This window comes from Orycteropus afer, unplaced genomic scaffold, assembly GCF_000298275.1.
Source record: "Orycteropus afer afer isolate SDZICR_OR568_19922 unplaced genomic scaffold, OryAfe1.0 scaffold00440, whole genome shotgun sequence".
In the NCBI taxonomy this organism is placed as follows: Eukaryota; Metazoa; Chordata; class Mammalia; order Tubulidentata; family Orycteropodidae; genus Orycteropus; species Orycteropus afer.
In genome coordinates this window covers 553115-572023 of record NW_006922027.1, presented here as the reverse complement: position 1 = coordinate 572023, position 18909 = coordinate 553115, and the positions used below count along the sequence as shown (strand labels likewise).

At 40.1% G+C, this 18909-nt stretch overlaps 1 protein-coding gene across 1 annotated transcript in view; it reads left to right on the top strand.

Annotated features, from left to right (window-relative positions):
- The window catches only part of LOC103208467 (adipocyte plasma membrane associated protein), an 89724-nt gene that overhangs the window by 60549 nt on the left and 10266 nt on the right, over positions 1-18909 (top strand). Inside the window, exons 5-8 of the mRNA XM_007954174.1 lie at positions 1070-1186; positions 6862-7036; positions 8483-8617; positions 9016-9208. Of these exons, the coding sequence (XP_007952365.1) occupies positions 1070-1186; positions 6862-7036; positions 8483-8617; positions 9016-9208 (620 nt within the window). The remainder of the gene's footprint in view (positions 1-1069; positions 1187-6861; positions 7037-8482; positions 8618-9015; positions 9209-18909) is intronic.

Genomic DNA, 18909 nt, shown 5'->3' with positions numbered 1-18909 from the left:
ACTTTTAACTGTACAATTCAGTGACATTAATTAGATTCACTATGCAACCATCCCCACTATCTCCAGAACTTTTTCATCACTCAAACAGAAACTTAGCAATAACCCTTATGCAATAACTGTCTTTTCCTCTTTATCCCCAGCACCTGTAACCACTAATAAATGTTTATCTCTATGCCTTGCCTATTCTAGTTATTTCTTATACATAGAGTCATACAATATTTGTCCTTTTGCATCTGACTTATTTCTTTAGCATAATATTTTCAAGGTTCATCCATGTTGTAGCATGTATCAGGACTTCATTTTTCTTAACACTTCATTGTATGACTATACCACATTTTGTTTATCCATTCATCTGATAGCCACAGACTTCTTATTAGCTATTATTTATTAATAGCTAGAATGTTTTTGTAAAAATTCATACAGCAGAAAGATACCAAGAACAAAGCAGAAGTCACCTCAGAGTCTTCCAGATATAACTGTTTCTAATATTTTAGTGAATAACTCTTTAGACCCCTTTCTGTTAATGGGCACTCACACATACCCACACAGTTAAATATAATGGATATATATACATATCATTCTTTTTCTCCATTCCATATTTTGGCCATAAACCCCGTGGTGTAAGCACCTGGCAATGATCAATAAGCACCTGGCAGTACACCTGCATGGCCACAAGGTTAAAAGGAGCTTAGTGATGGAGCAGGAGAATGAATCTAGGGAATAAAATAGCAGCTTTCCTGTTATGTTGGGGAAGAAAAGCATTGTCACTCTCATAGCTAGTACAGGTATTCAGGTCAGGCTGTTGGGCTTAAACTCCCAGTGGAGGATTCAGGAGTCAGTCCAAGGTCCTGATTTTACCACTTGAGGTAGTTGTTTGATTCTCGGATGCTGATGTCAAACAGGCTCGCAGGCAGCAATACTGTACCTACTAGATAGGGCAATGCTAGTACTAAAACCATAGTTTTTTTAGTTCTATGAGAGTGTGTGTGATGTATATTTACAAAGAGACAGGTGAGGGCATGGGTAGAATTCTTAGGCCAGCTATCAATTCCTGTCTTTATTTTCCTAGAAACCCGAGATGATGAGCCTGTCTGTGGGAGACCCCTGGGTATCCGGGCAGGGCCCAACAGGACACTTTTTGTGGCTGATGCCTACAAGGGACTATTTGAAGTAAATCCCTGGAAACGTATGTGACATCATCTTGTATTCTTTTGTGATGTTTCAGATCTTTTAAACAAAATGCATGTGTGCAAGTTTAATAGAATTTATTAAAATGTAGTCTGAATAGTAATGAGAGCCAAACCGAAAAAAAAAACCTCATTGCCATCGAATTGAATCTGACTCATAGCGACCCCTCCTTGGATTTCCGAGGTGATAGCACTATGGAAGTAGATTGCCCAATTTTCCTTCCTAGGAGTGGTTGGTGTGTTTGAACCACCAGCTGTCTGGTTAGCAGTCAAATGCCTGAGGTACTACGTCACCAGAACTCCTGCCTATAAATTCTAGCTAGTAGCAAAGACCCTGTAATGGCATTTGGTATTGCTGTATTTTCCACTGACATTTGTGTTTTACCCACATAGTCTCAGGTGGTCTCATTTTGAGGATGTTCAACCATGAAGATTTGGCCTATGTTTACTTTTCTGTTTGTCTTCTGTCTCTCAGTCTTCTGTCTCCTTCTCCTTTGTCTCTCTCTTCATTTTTCCCTTTCCTTTAGCTTCTCCTCTCATTTATCTTCCCCACCTGGCCATGTTACCTTGAGAAAGTGTTATCATATATGTTCTAAGTGCTTTCGCAGGTGGAAGCTTATGCTACAAGGAAGTCTATTATGGCAGGTGGTAGCACAGGGGCCTGAGCTCAGGCACTGCAGACTGCCCACCTTAGGTAGACCACAGCTCTGCCATCTGCTTCATCTCTGATAATGTCGATTATGCAACCTCTGCTTCTATCATAAGCATAATAATAGTGCTTTCTTCATAGGAGGTTTAAGTGAGATTTCATGGGAAGAACTGAAGCCATTAAACCCATTGCCATGAGTCAATTCTAACACACAGCAACTAAGTAGAACTGCTCCGTAAGATTTCCAAGGTTGTAATCTTTTTTTTTTCCTAACTTTCCTTTGTGATTTGAGTGTAAGTTTACAGAGTAAACTGTTTTTCCATTCAACAACTCATACATGTTCTGTTTTGTGACATTGATTGCAGTCCCCACAATGTAACATCACTCTGCTTCTTCCCTGTGTTTTCCTTTCCCACTTGTCCTTCTTTCCTGTCCCTTCTTGCCTTCTGAGCTTTATCCCTGGGCAAAATCTGCTTTTTCATCTAGTATGGCTGAATGTTCTAAAGAATACATACCCCTTTTGTATTATTGTTCATCTTGTAGGGCTGGTATTATTGCTTGGCTGAAAATTGAATTCCAGGTAGTAATGCTTAAAAGCTAGCAAGGCACCATATAGTGTGCAACTATTGGTCTCTCTGTCCAAAGCAAAGCAGAGTGAAGAAAAATAGAGTCGTATGGAAACATTATCCAAAGAACTAATGGACAACACGAATCTCAGCCTCCTTGATCCTGAGATCAGAAAAACTAGATGGTACCTGGCAACCACTGCTGACTGCTCTGAAAGGAATCATAATAGAAGGTCTTACATAGATTGAGGTTGTGAAAGAATTCACGTTGCTTGGTTCTACATTCGATGCCAGTGGAAGCAGCAGTCAGGACATTAGACGACGTGTAGCATTGGGAAAGTCAACTGCGAAGGAACCGTTTTAAGTGCTGAGGAGCAAGGATGTCTCCTTGAGGACTAAGGTATGCCTGACACAAGCCATGATATTTCCAATCATCTCATATGCATGTGAGAGCTGGACAATGAATGAGGAAAACCGAAGAAGGGTTGATGCTTTTGAGTTGTGGTGCTGGTGAAGAATGCTGAAAGTACCATGGACTGCTAAAAGAACTAACAGATCTGTCCTGGAGGAAGTGCAGCTGGAATGCTCCTTGGAAGCAAGAATGGCCAGACTTCGTCTCACCTATTTTGGTCATGTTGTCAGAAGGGACCATTCCCTGGAGAAGGGTGTCATGCTTGGTAAGGTGGAGGGTCGATGAAAGAGGGGGAGGCCTTCAACGAGATGGATTGACACGGTGGCTGCAATGATGGGCTCAAGTATAGCAGGGATCGTGGAGCTGGTGCGGGATCAGGCAGGGTTTCATTCTGCTGTGCATGGCGTCGCTATGAGTCGGAGATGACTTGATGGCACCTAACAACAACAACAACAACATAGAGTAAGGGAAAAATGTGCAGTGAAACTCAAAATCATAAAAAAGACTAGGCCTACTGGTCTGATAGGAATTGGTGGAACCCCTGAGCTTGTGGCCCTTGGTCAGTGTTACAGTCTTATGGAAGCTACATCTTTCTTCGGAGCAGCTGGTGGGTTCAAACTACCAACTTTTGGTTTACAGCTGAGTGTTTAACCACTGCCACCAGGGATTCTGGAAAGAACATAGTACTCAATAAATATTTGGTTCTATTAGGTTTAAAAACTTACTACTACTACTACTATTGTTGTTACTGTTGTTAGGTGCCATCGAGCCAGCTCTGACTCTTAGTGACCTTATGTGTAAATGGAGAAAACGTTGCATGGTCCTGTGCCATCCTCACAATCATTTGTATGTATTTGACCCCATTGTTGCAGTGACTGTGTCAGTCCCATTCGTTGAGGATTTGTTTCTTTTTCACTGACCCTCTACTGTACCAAACATGCTGTCTTTTTCCAGTGATGTTCCCTCCTGATGGTATGCCCACAGTATCCAAGATGAAACTGTACCATTCTCTCATCTGAGGATCATTCTGGCTGTACTACTTCCAGAACAGATTTGTTAGTTCTTCTTATAGTCCATGGCATATTCAGTTTTTGTTACCAACACCACAACTTGCAGATAAGAGTTTTTCATTTTTTATTGTACAGATTTTGCATGTATAAGAGGCAGTTGAAAATGCAATGACTTGTGTCAGACATATCTTAGTCATCAGAGTAATATCTTGGCTTTTTAACACTTCAAGGAGGTCTTTTGCAGCAGATTTGCCTAATGCAAAATATTGTTTGCTTTCTTGACCTCTACTTCCATGGGCATTGATTGTGTGTCCAAGAAGAATGAAATCCATGACAACTTCAGTTTCTTCCCTGTTTATCATGATATTGTCCAGTTGTAAGGGTTTTTTTTTCCCCATTATGTTCAGGTATAATCCATACTGTAAACTTTTTTTTTTTTTTTTAAATCAGTAAGTGCTTCAAGTCATCACCACTTGGCAAACAAGGTTGTAACATCTGTAAATGGCAGGTTATTAATGAGACTTCCTTCAGTTCTGGTGACATGTTATTTTTCATATAACCCAGCTTCTCCGATTGTTCAGCATATAGATTGAATAAGTAAGGTGAAAGAATACAACTTGCTGCACACCTTTTCCAGTTTTAAACCATGCTGTATCTCCTTGTTCTGTTCAAACGATTGACTCTTGATCCATACAGAGGTTCCACAGGAGCACAATTAAATTTTCTAGAATTCCTATAACTCATAATTTGTTATGATCCACATGATTGAATGCCTTTGCACAATTGATAAAACACAGGTAAATATCTTATTGATATTCTCTGTTTAGCCAAGATCGATCTGACAGCAGTGATACTCATCATCTCATGTCCTCTTCTGAAGTCTGACTTCTACTTCTGGGAGTTCCTGTTAGTGTATGGCTGCAGACATTTTAAAATTATATTCAGTAAAATTTTGCTAGTATGTGATACCAGTGATATTGTTAGATAATTTCCACATTCTGTTTCATTGCGTTTTTTTGGAACAGGCACAAATATGGATCTCTTCCAGTCAGTTGTCCAGAAAGCTATCTTCTGAATTTCTTGAAATAGATGAGTAAGCTCTTCCAGCTTTGCATCTGTTTGTTGAAGCATCTCAACTGGTATCACATCATATCCTAGAGCTTTATTTTTTGCCCATGACTTCAGTGCTACTTGTACTTTTCCATTAGTATCAGTAGTTGCTGATGACATGCTACCTCCTGACATGGTTGAATGTCCACCACTTCTTTTTGGTGCAGTGTATTTCTTCTGTCTTTTGATGCTTTTTGCATCATTCATTTTTTTACCCAAAGAATCCTTCCTTCAGTGTTGCACCTTGAGGCTTGGAGTCTCTTCTGACATCCATTTTGCATACATCTTTCATTATGTATGATGTCCTTAATACCATCTGTATTACAATTCTCCTGGTCTTCAGTCATTAGTGTTCATTGTGTTAAATCTTTTCTTGAGATGGGCTTTATATTCAGGTGGGATATACTCAGGGCTATACTTTGGCTCTCTTGAACTTGCTTTGATTTCCTTTAGCTTCAGTTTGAACTTGTGTATGAGCAATTGATGATCTGTCTGCAGTGGTCCCCTGGCTTTATCTTGACTGACAATATTGAGCTTCTCCATCAGCTCTTTACACAGATGTGGTTGATTTGATTCCTATGCAAACTATCCAGTGAGGTCCACATATATAGTTGTCATTTTTGTTTTTGAAAAAAAAGTATTTCCAATGAATAAGTCATTGGTCTTGCAGAATTTTATCATGTGATCTTCGGCATCATTCCTATTACCAAGGTTCTATTTTCCAACTACTGATTGTCCTTTGTTCCCAACATTCACGTTCTGCTTATTACTAATTATCAATTTCAGACTGGAGCAGTTTGTAAAAATCTCAAATTTTTTATCCTTAGCATTTGTGGTTGGTACCTAAATTTAAATAATAGTCTTATTCATTGACAGCATTGTACTTCAGGATAGATCTCGAAATGTTATTTTTGACAACGTGTGCAATGCCATTCCTCTTCAATTTGTCATTTCCAATGTAGTAGACCATATGATTGTCTGATTCAAAATGGTCAATGCTGGTCTGTTTCAGCTCACTAATGCCTGGGATACTGATATTCAAGCATTTGTTCCATGCTATTTTTTTATAACTTCCAAATGTTCTTGATTCATGTTTTGTACATATTGCATTCTGATTATTAATGTTTACTTTTAATTTTGAGTCATGCCAATCAACAAATGAAGCTCCAGAAGGCTTTACTCCATCCATGTCATTAAAGCTGATTTTATTCTGAGGAAGAAGCTTTTTCTCAGTCATATTTTGAGTGCCTTCCAAGCTGAAGGGCTCATTTTCCAGCGTTGTATCAGACAGTGTTCTGTTGTTACCTATAACGTTTTCTTTGACTAATTTCCTCTATCCATCTGTCAGTTTGTTGTACTATTTTGCTTTTGTGTTCCTATGCCACTGGAAGCTATGCCACTGGTATCTCAAATACCAGTAGGATCAAGCATAGTGTCCAGGTTTCAGCAGAGCTTCTAGGGTAAGAAGGACTAGGAAAAAGACCTGGCAATCACTTCTGAAAATTAGCCATGAAAACCTTATGGATAACAACAACTACTATTGCTAGTTATTCTTTATTTGAAAAGTAGATGAGAGTGGGCAATTTCTATTTCTCTCAGGCAAACAAATGGAATTAAATTGTTTTTTTTTTTTTTACCTGAGTTACTTCAATAGCTTTTTAAGTTACTTGGTCTCAATAGAGGAAAAGTTTTTCATCCTTACGAGGAAGCATTCTGCTGTTAATGAAGTTAGTCTGAACAAAGTCATTACCTAGCACTGCTTTTTTTTTTTTTTTTTTGGTAAGAAGGAATGACAAATGACATGGAAAAGCTCATCATAGCTTTCTTTTTAAACCAATTATGCTGATTAATGTTTTGAGATTATTGAAAAACAAGTTCTTAAGATGAAAGCAAGACTTTTTTTATTTTTCTTTTTATAAAAATGCAGGTGAAGTGAAACTGCTGTTGTCTTCTGAGACACCAATTGAGGGAAAGAAAATGTCCTTTGTAAATGATCTTACAATAACTCAGGATGGGAGGAAAATTTATTTTACGGATTCTAGCAGTAAATGGCAAAGACGAGATTATCTGCTTTTGGTTATGGAGGGAACGGACGATGGACGGTAAGTATTTACTCAGGTCTTATACTCAGTTAAATAATGCAGGGAGACTAACTTCAGCAAAGTGTAATTACTTCTAGGAGATTCTTGGATGAACAGAGCAAGATAGCCTCCTCACTTTCTCTTTGAAGACATATAAAATTAAAATAGCATTTGTGGTAAATATTTTCCCCCATATGATAGATATCTCTTTAAAGGTTTTCATATTAATGGTTTATCTAGTGAGTAGACCAACATTGTAATTGCCCCCATGGTAGGGGACAGTTTCATTTACAATATTTCATTCAGACTGGTTTGGTTTGCCTTGGAAAGAGGGACCTGTTAATGAAGCCTTATAGCCGTTTCACACAGCCTCACAGGAGGGTGGATTGGAATTTTGTGTGGGGATGTGCAGAAAGGAGGGAAGTGGGCAATTCTTGGTGCTCTAGACTAGAGTATACCAGAGTTCCCAAGATCCTGACTGCCTTCTGTGTCTCTCTGCCTCAGTATGTTGTACTTGAGGTACACCTGTGAGGCTGAACACAGAGAGGGTATATATGGAATTTTAAACTAAAGAATTTGGATCGTCAAGAGTGTGATATGCCGTTGGATTTGATGAAGCATTGGTTTCTTGCCAGTAACCGTGCCTGTGTTGGGATATGGTTAGCCAGGTGGGATGTGGCTGGCCAGGTATGCTAGCTTAGCTTTCTTCCTCAGAGCTGAAAGATGATGAATTATGTGGGAAGATGTCTCCTCTGAGAAGCCAGGTTTGTAACTGTTCAAAGAGGTGAAAAAGAGGTGCTTGGAGCCAGTTGTCCTTGTTTATGTCTATTTAAACAGCCTTGCCACTAAGAGATGCTATCATCCACTTTGGGGCACTCCTGCCATTTTTCCTGCTGCCTCTAGAATTCACTAGTGTGCTTGAGCTACACTTCAGCCACTGCAGTCAGGGCTGTCAGGCTCACCACAAGCAGAGGAACCCACTACCCCCAATCATGAGGAGCTTAGGGGAGGGCTCACATGATCCAAGGGGAGAAGAGTAGAAAGATAAGAATATTAAATAAAACTTCTGCCAGGTGGTGATACGTGCATTACCCACAGGAAGTGTATGCTGGTAGGGGCCAGGAGTATGCAGCCCCTTCCTCATTTTTCTGAGGCAGCCTGACTTTAGCTGGCTTAGTGAAGGTGTGGTTCTTGGCAGTCTAGGAGAGAACTTGCAGGCAGGCTGGCTTCAGATTGATCCTCTCAGGGGCTCCTGTGAGGCTGGAATTATGGTTGACCCTCTTAGTGAGTCAGCCTCCTCAGACTAGTAAGAGCACCAATTGTGTAGTGTGCTGACGTCTGCCGTGCATGAGAAGGGGCCTCCAGTGAGGCTGAGTCACCTGAAGGTTCAAGGGGAGCAAAGGCCCAGGCTAGTGGAAAGCCATGGAGTCTCCAGGATAATAACTCTCTACTTTTGTTATTCTTCAGCCTGCTAGAATATGACACTGTGACCAAGGAAGTGAAAGTCTTAATGGACCAGTTGAGATTCCCTAATGGTGTCCAGCTTTCTCCAGCAGAGGACTTTGTCCTGGTGGCAGAAACAACCATGGCAAGGATCAGAAGGTATGTGCAGTGTTAGCAGAGCTACCATTTGCTTGCAGATTTGGTTCTGCACCTAGTGGGTGGGAATGCAGAATAACAGAGCCTAGGATACAGCAGGCCACCCCTCTCTTTAAGCAGTCATGCTAAGTATGTGTGTTCTCTCTGCCACCTCTCAGCATCTTTGAGCATGGCAATCTGTGACTGCTGATTGGCCTAATGCCAAAGGTGGTGTCTTATCCTCAGTGCTCCGAGGGCCCTTCTTCTCTACTCCAGTTGGGCCCTGGCCACACAAGAGCCTCTCTTTGCAGGCTCTGCCTTCCTATACTTTAACTGCACTTACACCAATCTTGGGCTTGGCTTAAACTTTTTATTTAAATTGGGGGGCTGTTGCTCAGTGTATACTTGGGTGAATTTTTCAGGTTCTACGTGTCTGGTCTGATGAAGGGAGGGGCAGATATGTTTGTGGAGAACATGCCTGGATTTCCAGATAACATCAGGCCCAGCAGCTCCGAGGGATACTGGGTTGGCATGGCAACAGTCCGCTCTAACCCTGGATTTTCCATGTTGGATTTCTTATCTGAGAGACCCTGGATTAAAAAAATAATCTTTAAGGTAACTACAAAGTATTATTCCAAAAAAAAAATGAAAATGCGTTTCTTTTTAGTGAAAATATACATAGCAAAACCCATTCCCATTCCACAGTTTCTAGACATAATGATCAATGACAATGGATAAACTCTTCAGATTATGTCAACATCCTCGTTATTTCTATTCTAGTTGTTTTACTTCTAACAACTGTACCTCCCATCCTTCTTATCTGTGTTTTAAAATAACAGTTGACACCATGATCTTACCTAGGTAAATTTTTTTTTTTTTTCTTAGGTAACACAGTACTCAAGGAAGACAAATCTTTACTCTTTGGACTAAACTGTTAATTAATTTAAAGATAGCTTAAGAGGATAGTTTCAACTCAGGGTTTGAAGAGTAACTCAGCGTCATAATCTTGGGGGCTCCTGCAGCCTCTGTAGATCCAGTAAGTTTGGATTATTTAAGAATTTGAAGTTCTTTTTCACAGTTTTCTCCCTTTTTATCATGATTCATACATTGTGTTCCTGATCAGAACATTCAGTAGTGGTAGCTTGGCACTCTCTAGTTATGGTCTCAATGTGGAGTAGGCAATGGTTCATGTAGACAATTAGTTCTATAGTCCAGATCCTTCTCTGACTCTTGGATTTTCTTTTTTCTCTTTTTTTCCAGACAAATAAAGACCAATAGCTGTATCATGAATGGCCTCTCATGAGGTTTTAAGACCCTAGACACTACTTATCATACTGGGAAGTAGAACATAAACTTTGACCAATTGACTAGATTGTCCCAGGAGACTATTTACCTAAGCTTCTAAGCAAAGAGAACTAATCCCATGAAGTGATTGATTATGTGTAATTAGTATCAGCATCTACAGCCTCTCTCTCATTTTGGGTTGCTGTTATTTTTGCAAAACTGTGTACACTAGCATTTACCCACTTTCCCTGTGTATAGCTTGTTGATCAGTCATGCTGTTCAATCTTTACCCATATTCAGTGCTACCTTTCCTATTTCTATAAACAAAAAGTGACCACTACCTGAGGAGTCCTTCTTTGTCTCCCCCGCTCCCTACCCTTAGTAACTACTAATGAGCATTGTTGTTGTTGTTGTTAGGTGCTGTGGCATCAACTCCGACTCTCAACAACAATGTGCACAACAGAATAAAACACTGCCTTTTTGTGTGCCATCCTCACAGTCCTTTACTATATTTGAGCCTGTTGTAGCCACTGCGTCAGTCCACTTTGTTGAAGGTCTTCTCATTTTTCGCTGACCATCCCCTTTACCTGTCCCTTCTGACAGCATGACTCTTTTGGTTCTCTAGTGCTGCTCTAACAGAAAATACTACAAATGGGTGGTTTGAACAAACAGATTTATTCTCTTACAGTTTAAGAGGCTAGAAGTCCAAGTTCAAAGTGCCAGCAAAAACCCCTTGACTTTGAGCATCAGCCCTGCCTGAAGCTCCTGGCCCACTAAAACTGGAGTTGTCTCTTAACTCAGACCCGCTGTTGGCTGTTAAGGATAACAAACCCAAGGTGGACAAATAAATTGGCACAGTCCCAAGATTACCAAACAACATGCCAGGCCACTAGTTCAAGTTCAGAGACAGTCCCAAGATTGGCAGGAAACGTGGCAGGCTGCTGAATGAAGGCTTGGCTACATGCAGGGTGCAAGCATGCCCAAAAGCTCAGAGACCATGCTCAAAGCTGTCTTCTTACATACTGGAAGCAGACCACATCCCTAAGGCAGCTACTGTGCTGCTTACAGTAGATTCCACCATGGAGTTCTTCCCCAGTCTCATCATGGGGGGAATAACTACATCCTCTGGCTGCCCAGCCAGTCAAAACCAGGCCCAGCCAAGTTGACACACAACCTTAATTACCAAAATGACCAAAGTACATGAAACCAAGTCTGGCCATTCTTGTTTCTGAGGAGCATTCTAGCTGTACTTCTTCCAAGACAGGTTTGTTCTTTTGGAAGTCCATAGTATTTCAGTATTCTTCACCAACACCACAATTCAGATTCATCAGTTCTTCTCTGGTCCAGTTATTTATTGTCCAGTTGTCATATGCATATTAAGGTATTCAAAATACCATGACTTGGATCACATACATGTTAGTCTTCAGAGTGAGATTTTTGTTCTTTAATACTTGAAAAAGATCTTTTGTAGCAGATTCCCCCAGCACAATACATCTGAATTTTTGACTGCCACTTCCATGGGTGTTGATTGTGGTTCCAAGTAAAATCAAATCCCTGATAACTTCAATCTTTTGTCCATTTACCATTATGCTGCTTACTGGTCCAGTTGTAAGGATTTTTATTTCCTATATGTTGAGGTGTAATCCATACTGAAGGCTGTAGTCTTTGATCTTCATCAGTAAGTGCTTCAAGTTATCTTCACTTTCAGCAAGCAAGGTTGTGTCATCTGCATATTGCAGGTTGTTAATGAGTCTTCCTCCAATCGTGATGCTGTGCTCTTCTTCATATAGTCCAGTTTCTCGGATTATTTGCTCAGCATACAGATTGAATAAGTATGGTGAAAAGATACATCCTTGATGCAAACCATTTAGTTGTGTATAACTTTCATACCTTGTTAGATTTGATTTGGTAATATTTTGTTGAGGATTTTTGCATCTATGTTCATGAAAGATACTGGTTTGTAGTGTTCTTTCAGTGTCTTTATCTGGTAATAACTGACTTCAGAATGAGTAGTAAGCAGTTTTCTCTGTTTCTGTTTTGCGGAGAAGATTGTAAAGAATTGATGTATCTCTTAAATGTTTGATAGAATTCATGTGAAATCATCTGGCCTGGTGCTTCTTTTTTGAAAGGTTATTAATTATTGACTCAATTAAAAAAGAAAAATAGGCCAAATTCCATTCTGATTATCTGTTTCTCCTTGTGTGAGTTTTAATAATCTATGTTTTTTAATGAATTATATTTTCTCTAAGTTATCATTTTCATGGACATAGGATTAAAAAAGAGGAAGATTTGAATGTGCTGGATTAACACAGTGGCTGCAAAAATGAGCTCAAACATAGTGAGAATGGCACAGGAGCTGGGTAATGTTTCCTTTTGTTATCATAGGGTCTCTATGAGTCAGAACTTGATGTCCCCTAACAACAGCATTTCTTAAATTTCATTTCACAAATTTCTTAGTAATTTGTGTCTTCTCTCTTTTTTCCTTGGTTAGCCTGGTAGAGGCTTATCAATTTTATTGATCTTTTCAAAGAACCAGCTTTTAGTTTTGTTGAGTTTTCTCTATTAATTTCCTTGATTTTTTTTTTTTTTTTTTTTTAATTATTACAGTGAAACCTGTTGAGAGCCAGAACTTGACAGGACAGCCTTGTTTTTCCAGGTCTCACAAGTTTTTTACCTTTGACAGGATGCAGTCCTACCTACCACTTTTCTTTCACTCTCTATTAGTGGTAAACATCTGAGTTTTTGTTCTCTGAAAAAGTTTCTACCTTACACAAATTTTCTTTTCTACTGCTTGCTTTAGGTTTATGTTACTGCTCTTTTCTCTAGTTTCCTACGGGTAGAAGCTTAGATTAATTAGTCATCTTCTTTTCTAATATATATATTCAGTGGCATATATTTCCCACTAAGCAGTGCTTTCTTTACATCTCACAAATTTTGGTAAGGTGCATTGTCATTTTTATTTAGTTCAAAATGCATGTTTAGACTCTTTCTTCAACTCATGTGTTGTCTAGAGCTCTGTTGTTACTCTCCAAGTATTTTGGGATTCTCCATCTATCTTTCTTTTATTGATTTCTGGTTTAATTCTGTTGTGATCTAAGGGCATACTTTATTTATGGCCCAGAATGTGGTCTCCCTTGGTGAATGTTCCATGTGAACTTGAGAAAAAAATGTATATTCTACTATTGTTGGGTGAAGTATTCCATAAATGTCAAATCCAGTTGATTGGCTATACTGATAAGTTCAACTGTATCCTACTGTCCAGTCAACGAACCCTATTCAAGTTTTACCAGTTGTCCCAATGATGCCCTTTCTTACAAAGAATTCAATCCAGAATCAAGCTTTGTATTTAGTTGTCACGTCTGTATATTCTCCTTCATTCTGGAGCAGTTTCTCAATCTTTTTTTGACTTTGTGACCTTGATCATTTTTGGGATTTCAGGTCCATTATATTGCAGATTATCCTCCAATTTAATATTTTCTGATATTTGCTCTCATTGATTAGATTCAGGCTCTATGTTTTCGGAAGGAATGTCACAGAGTGAAGGCCTGTTCTCAGTGTACCCATCAGTGTGGTATGACTTTACTTTGCCCTGTTCCCGATGGTGGGGGTGACTTTGATCATTTGATTAAGGGATTAAATGCTGGGTCTCTACTGTGAAGTGATGATTTCTCTATTTGGAAACAATAAGTATTACATGGGGAGGTAGATCCCTAGATGACACAGTTTTCCCTCTACTACTGACCTAAAGGTTGGTGCTTCAAACTCACCAAGTGATACAACTGAAAGAAAGCCATGGAACAACTGAAAGAAAGCCTGGTGATCTAGTTGTATTTAAGATTACAGCCAAGAAAACCCTATGGAACAGTTAGTTCTACTCTGTAAAACACAGAGTCACCATGAGTCAGAATCAACTTCCCAGCAACTTTGTAAGAACAACTTTATGACTAAGTAAATATCAATATGACCACATGGTTTCCTGTTTATTTGGTGGTTATGATCAGTTACTTTTATTATTTTTGATGCTTGGGTTGTCCAGTTTTGGCCAGTGGGAGCCCCTCCAGTGTGGCTTCTTGACCGTTGGACATGTCCCCATCATTCTTGGAGTAGTTTACCACTGTCTTGCACCATAAATTGATCCAGGCTTATCTTGGAATTTCCCTGCCCCAACCTCTGGAATCAGTCATTTTTCTAAGGAACCTGGTTCCTTCTAGAAGAGCTCTTGGTGCTAAGTTTGCTCATTGCTTTTGAGGCATCACTGCTCTCATACCCCCGCAATGCACCAAGATAGGAAATACATGCATGTTTATTCATACATATATACATATGTATTTGTACATACACGTGTGTGTGTATACATGTGTGTATACGCATGCATATATATTTATATACATATATATAAAATATTGTATTTCGTAGAAAATATTGGAGTTGTCTAGGATTTCATTTTACTTGGATCCAGAATCAATGCCCATTGAAGCAGCAGTCAGGAAATCAGATGATGTATCACATTTGGAAATTCTGCTGTGAAAGATCTCTTTAAAGTGTTAAAGAGCAAAGATGTCACTTGGAAGACTAAGGTGCACCTGAGGCAAGCCATTGTATTTTCATTCATCTCATGCATGCAAAAAGCTGGATAGTAAATGAGGAAGACCAAAGACGAATTGATGCCTTTGAATTATGGTGTTGGTGAAAAATATTGAGTATACCATGGATTGCCAGAAGAACAAACAGATCTGTCTTGGAAAAAGTACAGCTGGAATGCTCCCTAGAAATGAGGATGGAAAGACTTTGCCTCCCATACGTTGGTCATATTGTCAGGAGGCACTAGTCTCTGAAGAAGGATCTCATGCTTGGTAAAGTAGAAGGTCAGTGTAAAAGAGGAAGACCTTCAGTGAAATGGATTGACACAGTGGCTGCAACAGTGGGCTCAAGCATAGCAGTGATTGTGAGAATGGTGCAGGACTGGGCAGTGTTTCCTTCTGTTGTATACAGGGTTGCTATGAGTCATTACTTACTCAATGGCACCTAAAAACAACAACATACAACTACATTTGCTTATCTATCATCTGTTTATTAAAATTGAAAACCATGTGTTCATGCTAATACCTCCAATTCCAGTCCAACACCACAAGATCTTTTCTAGTTTTCTCCCCTTCGATATTGGTAACTCCCTTCATCAATAGTGAAAAACCTGGATTCCATAATCCTTCATATATTTACTTATTTGATCAATCACCCGTTTAGCCATTATCCTCCATATGACCCCTGTTGGCGATCTAGGACTCCATGTCGCTCCTACCTTAGCACTGCCTCCCCTCCCACCCCCGCCAAATACCACAAGCAGAAACCTACCTCAGCCCTGCAACAAGCTATCCCTAGGAGGACATGCTCCTCACCTGGGCTCTGACACCCCACACCATGCCCCACCCCATCACACACAAAATCACGGCCACTGTGTCTCCCCCAAACTTCTGCAGACACCTGGTCTACTCTGCTCCACCTAGTGCCTTCTTGACTGGATTGTTCAAGAGGGAAGTGATGAAGTACAGAGAGTCTTTTCAAAAAACAACTGCAGCTGCTATGTGGAGAGCAAGAGATAGTAGGAGCCTGGTGTGCAGTGTTTACTGCTGCAGAGGAGAGATAAGGGGACCTGGACTGTTGAGGGGCAGGTGCAGAGGAAGTGGGTATGATGCTAATAGAGGAAAGGACAAGACTCAGTGATGGGTTGAGGATGCAGTGAGTGGAAAGGCAGGACTTATGGGTGAGGCCCAGTTTCCTGGCTTAGCGAGCTGGTCTAAGGTGTCTGGTCTACTGAGGTGAGATGTCTGTCAGATTTGAAATGCTGTTAGAAACTCTAGATGGAAACAGTTCTCAGGCTGTGAGGAATTAAGCACTGGAAGTTAGAAATAGAGGTGGAAATCTGAGAGCTTTCTGAGACAGTGAATAATTGAAGTAAAGAGTTGAGCTCTTCTAAGGATACAGTGGAGAGAAGAGAAGCCCTGGGACAAACCAGCTGAGACAGCTTTACACAGGTCACTGGAAGCCCTATGGGAGGACTGAAAGCCATAATGAAACTTCAGTATACTACTGTAGAACCTTCTAAAGTCAACTCATATGTCTGCTTGAACTTTTTCCATGACTTCGAGATACTGTACTCTTTGGGCATGTTCAGTTGTGCACTTTGGCTTATTTCTTACCCAGAGTTCTGCTGTTCCACTGGAAATTAAACATCTTGCTATACATTTCTCTGCTTAAAAACCTTTCAAGAACTAGACCAAAGTTTATTAGTGGTTAGCGGGGGCAGGAGGCAACTGGAAGGGGTGGTGGTGGTGTGATTAATGGTGATAGAAAAATCACATTAATTGAGGGTAGGGTTGCACAGCCAGTTAGTATCAATAAGTTGTACACCTGTAAAAAGTTGAATTGGCAAAACTGATAGATATGTTTATAAGAGTAGCAAACACACAAAAATAATAGCTGTGGAGACTGCTTATGTACACCCTAAAACTTCATGGGATTTTGTTCCGTGGGATATAGAGGGTCATGGTTTCATGGCACATCCCAGTTAATTGGCCTAATAACATGTTTAGTGCCTCTGTTCTACCTTTGAGTTTGTTGTTTAGGCCTGGGTCTTTTTTTTTTTTTTTTTTAAGTATCATTTATTTATTTATTCCTACTTAATGATCTTTTTTTTTTTTTTAATTGTGATTTGGGTGAAAATTTACAGAGCAAATTCACTTTCCATACAGCAGTTCACATACACTTTGTGTTATGACATTGACTACAGTTTACCACAGTGCAACAGCTCACCTCCCATGTCCTCCTGATAGTTACCTCTTCCCTGTGTCCATCCTAAATGCACTCCTGCCCCCTGAGCTGTCTCCCTTTATTCCAGGATTGTTCTCTCCAAGGAGTGTATCTACCTCAGGTAAATGTTCAACTCATATGCCTGTCTTTTGTTTGGCTGGTAGCATCCTGTCAAAGGTGTGGGTTCAATTCCAGATCTGAGGGGCAGCTAGGGGCCATAGTCTCAGTGGTTCCACCAGGTTCTATCAGACCAGCAAACCTCACCCCCCCTTTTTTTCTTCTCCAAATGATTTTGAGTTTTGTTCCACATTGTTCTCCCTCTCTATCCAGGATCTCCTACATAGATCCTCCTCCGAGTGTTTGACAGTGGTAGCCAGGCACCATCTAGTTCTTCTGGTCTCATAGTCATATAGGCTGCGGATTGCATGATGTAGCAGTCACTAGGACTAATTGTTTCCATGAATTTTTGGTTTTCTTCATTCTTCTTTGCTCTGGACAAGGAGAGACCCATCATTGCATCCAGATGGCTGCTTGCTAGCTTTTAAAATCCCAGTTGCTACTTGCTAAAGTAGGAGGTGGAACATTGTTTTGTGTAGTATGTTATACCAATTGAGGTTGATGTCCCTAGCAACTACGGTCCCGAGCCCACAGGTTCAACTACTCGGTCCCTCTGGGTAGCTGGCTGTGGCCAAGAAGTGGCTACAACCTTGTCTCTTGTCAGCTCTACTATACACCTGGGAATTCAGATCATACAAATAAACTTATAGGACCACTGTCTTCCAACCCTATACATGGTCTTGGGTACACTCCCCGCTTCATAGACATACCTAGAAGTTCAGCCTGTCCACCCATATATCCACCCGTATACCCATGTTTGCCTTCACTGACAATGCAGTACTGTATGTACAAAAGGGTTCATCTTTGTTGTCTGTACTTCCCATGTACCTCTTTATGTCTTTCTCTTCCTCAATGCCACCATGTTTATCGTTCACATTTGGTACATTGCCCTTCTCTTCATCCAAATTAATACTTACCTCTACCTATCTAACAGCATTCCCCCCTCTCCCCTTCCCCCCCGGTAATGAACAAAAAAAAATTCCTTCCATGTAGAAACCTTTCCATTACTTTGACAATAATGGACTAATACAATATGTGTTCTTCTGTGATTGGCTTCTTTCAGTCAGCACAGTGCCCTCCAACTTCATCCACGTTATGTGGTGTTTTGCAGAGTCTGGGTTGTTCTTTAGGGTTGCGTAGTATTCTGTTGTTTGTACGTACCCTAGTTTGGTTATCCATTCCTCAGTTGATGAACACCTAGGTTGTTTCTGTCTTTTGGCTATTGTAAATAGTTCTGCGATGAACATGGGTGTGCATGTTTGTTCTTGTCATGGCTCTCACTATTTTCGGGTATATAACTAGTAATGGAATGGCTGGGTCAAATGGAATTTCTTCTTCCAACTTTTTAAGGATTCGCCCTACTACTTTCCACAATGGTTGTACCATTTTACAGTCCCACAAGCAGTGTAAGAGAGTCTTAATCTCTGCATCCTCGCCAGCATTTGTTATTTTCTGTCTTGTTGAACTTTGCTACTAGTGCTGGAACAAGATGGTATCTCATTGTTGTTTTGATTTGCATCTCTCTAATAGCTAATGATCGTGAGCATTTCTTCATATGTTTGTTGTCCTCTTGACTATCCTTCTTGGTGAAGTGTCTATTCATGTCTTCTGCCAATTTTTTAATTGGATTGTTTGTCTTTTTGTTATTGAGGTGTTGGAGTGTTCTATAAATTCTAGAGATAAGTCCCTTGTCAAATAGGTCATTATCAAATATTTTTTTCCTAAACTGTATGTTCTCTTATAACTCTTTTGGAGAAGTCTTTGGAGGCACAAAAATTTAATTTATGGAAGACCCCAATTATCTGGATTCTCTTCTGCTGTTAGTGCATTTTGAGTTATGCTTGATAGTCTATTTATGCCATATATTGTTGTTGTTGTTATGTGCCATCGAGTTGGATCCAACTCATAGCAACCCCTCCCTGGGTTTCTGAGGCAGTATCACTACGAAAGTAAATTGCCCCATCTTCCGTCCGAGGAGTGCCATATATTAGAGCCCCTAAATTTGCCCCTCGTTTTTCCTTGAGGAACTCCATAGTTGTAGGTTTCACATTTAAGTCTTTGATCCATCTCAAGTTCATTTTTGTGTATGGTGTGAGGTACAGATCTTG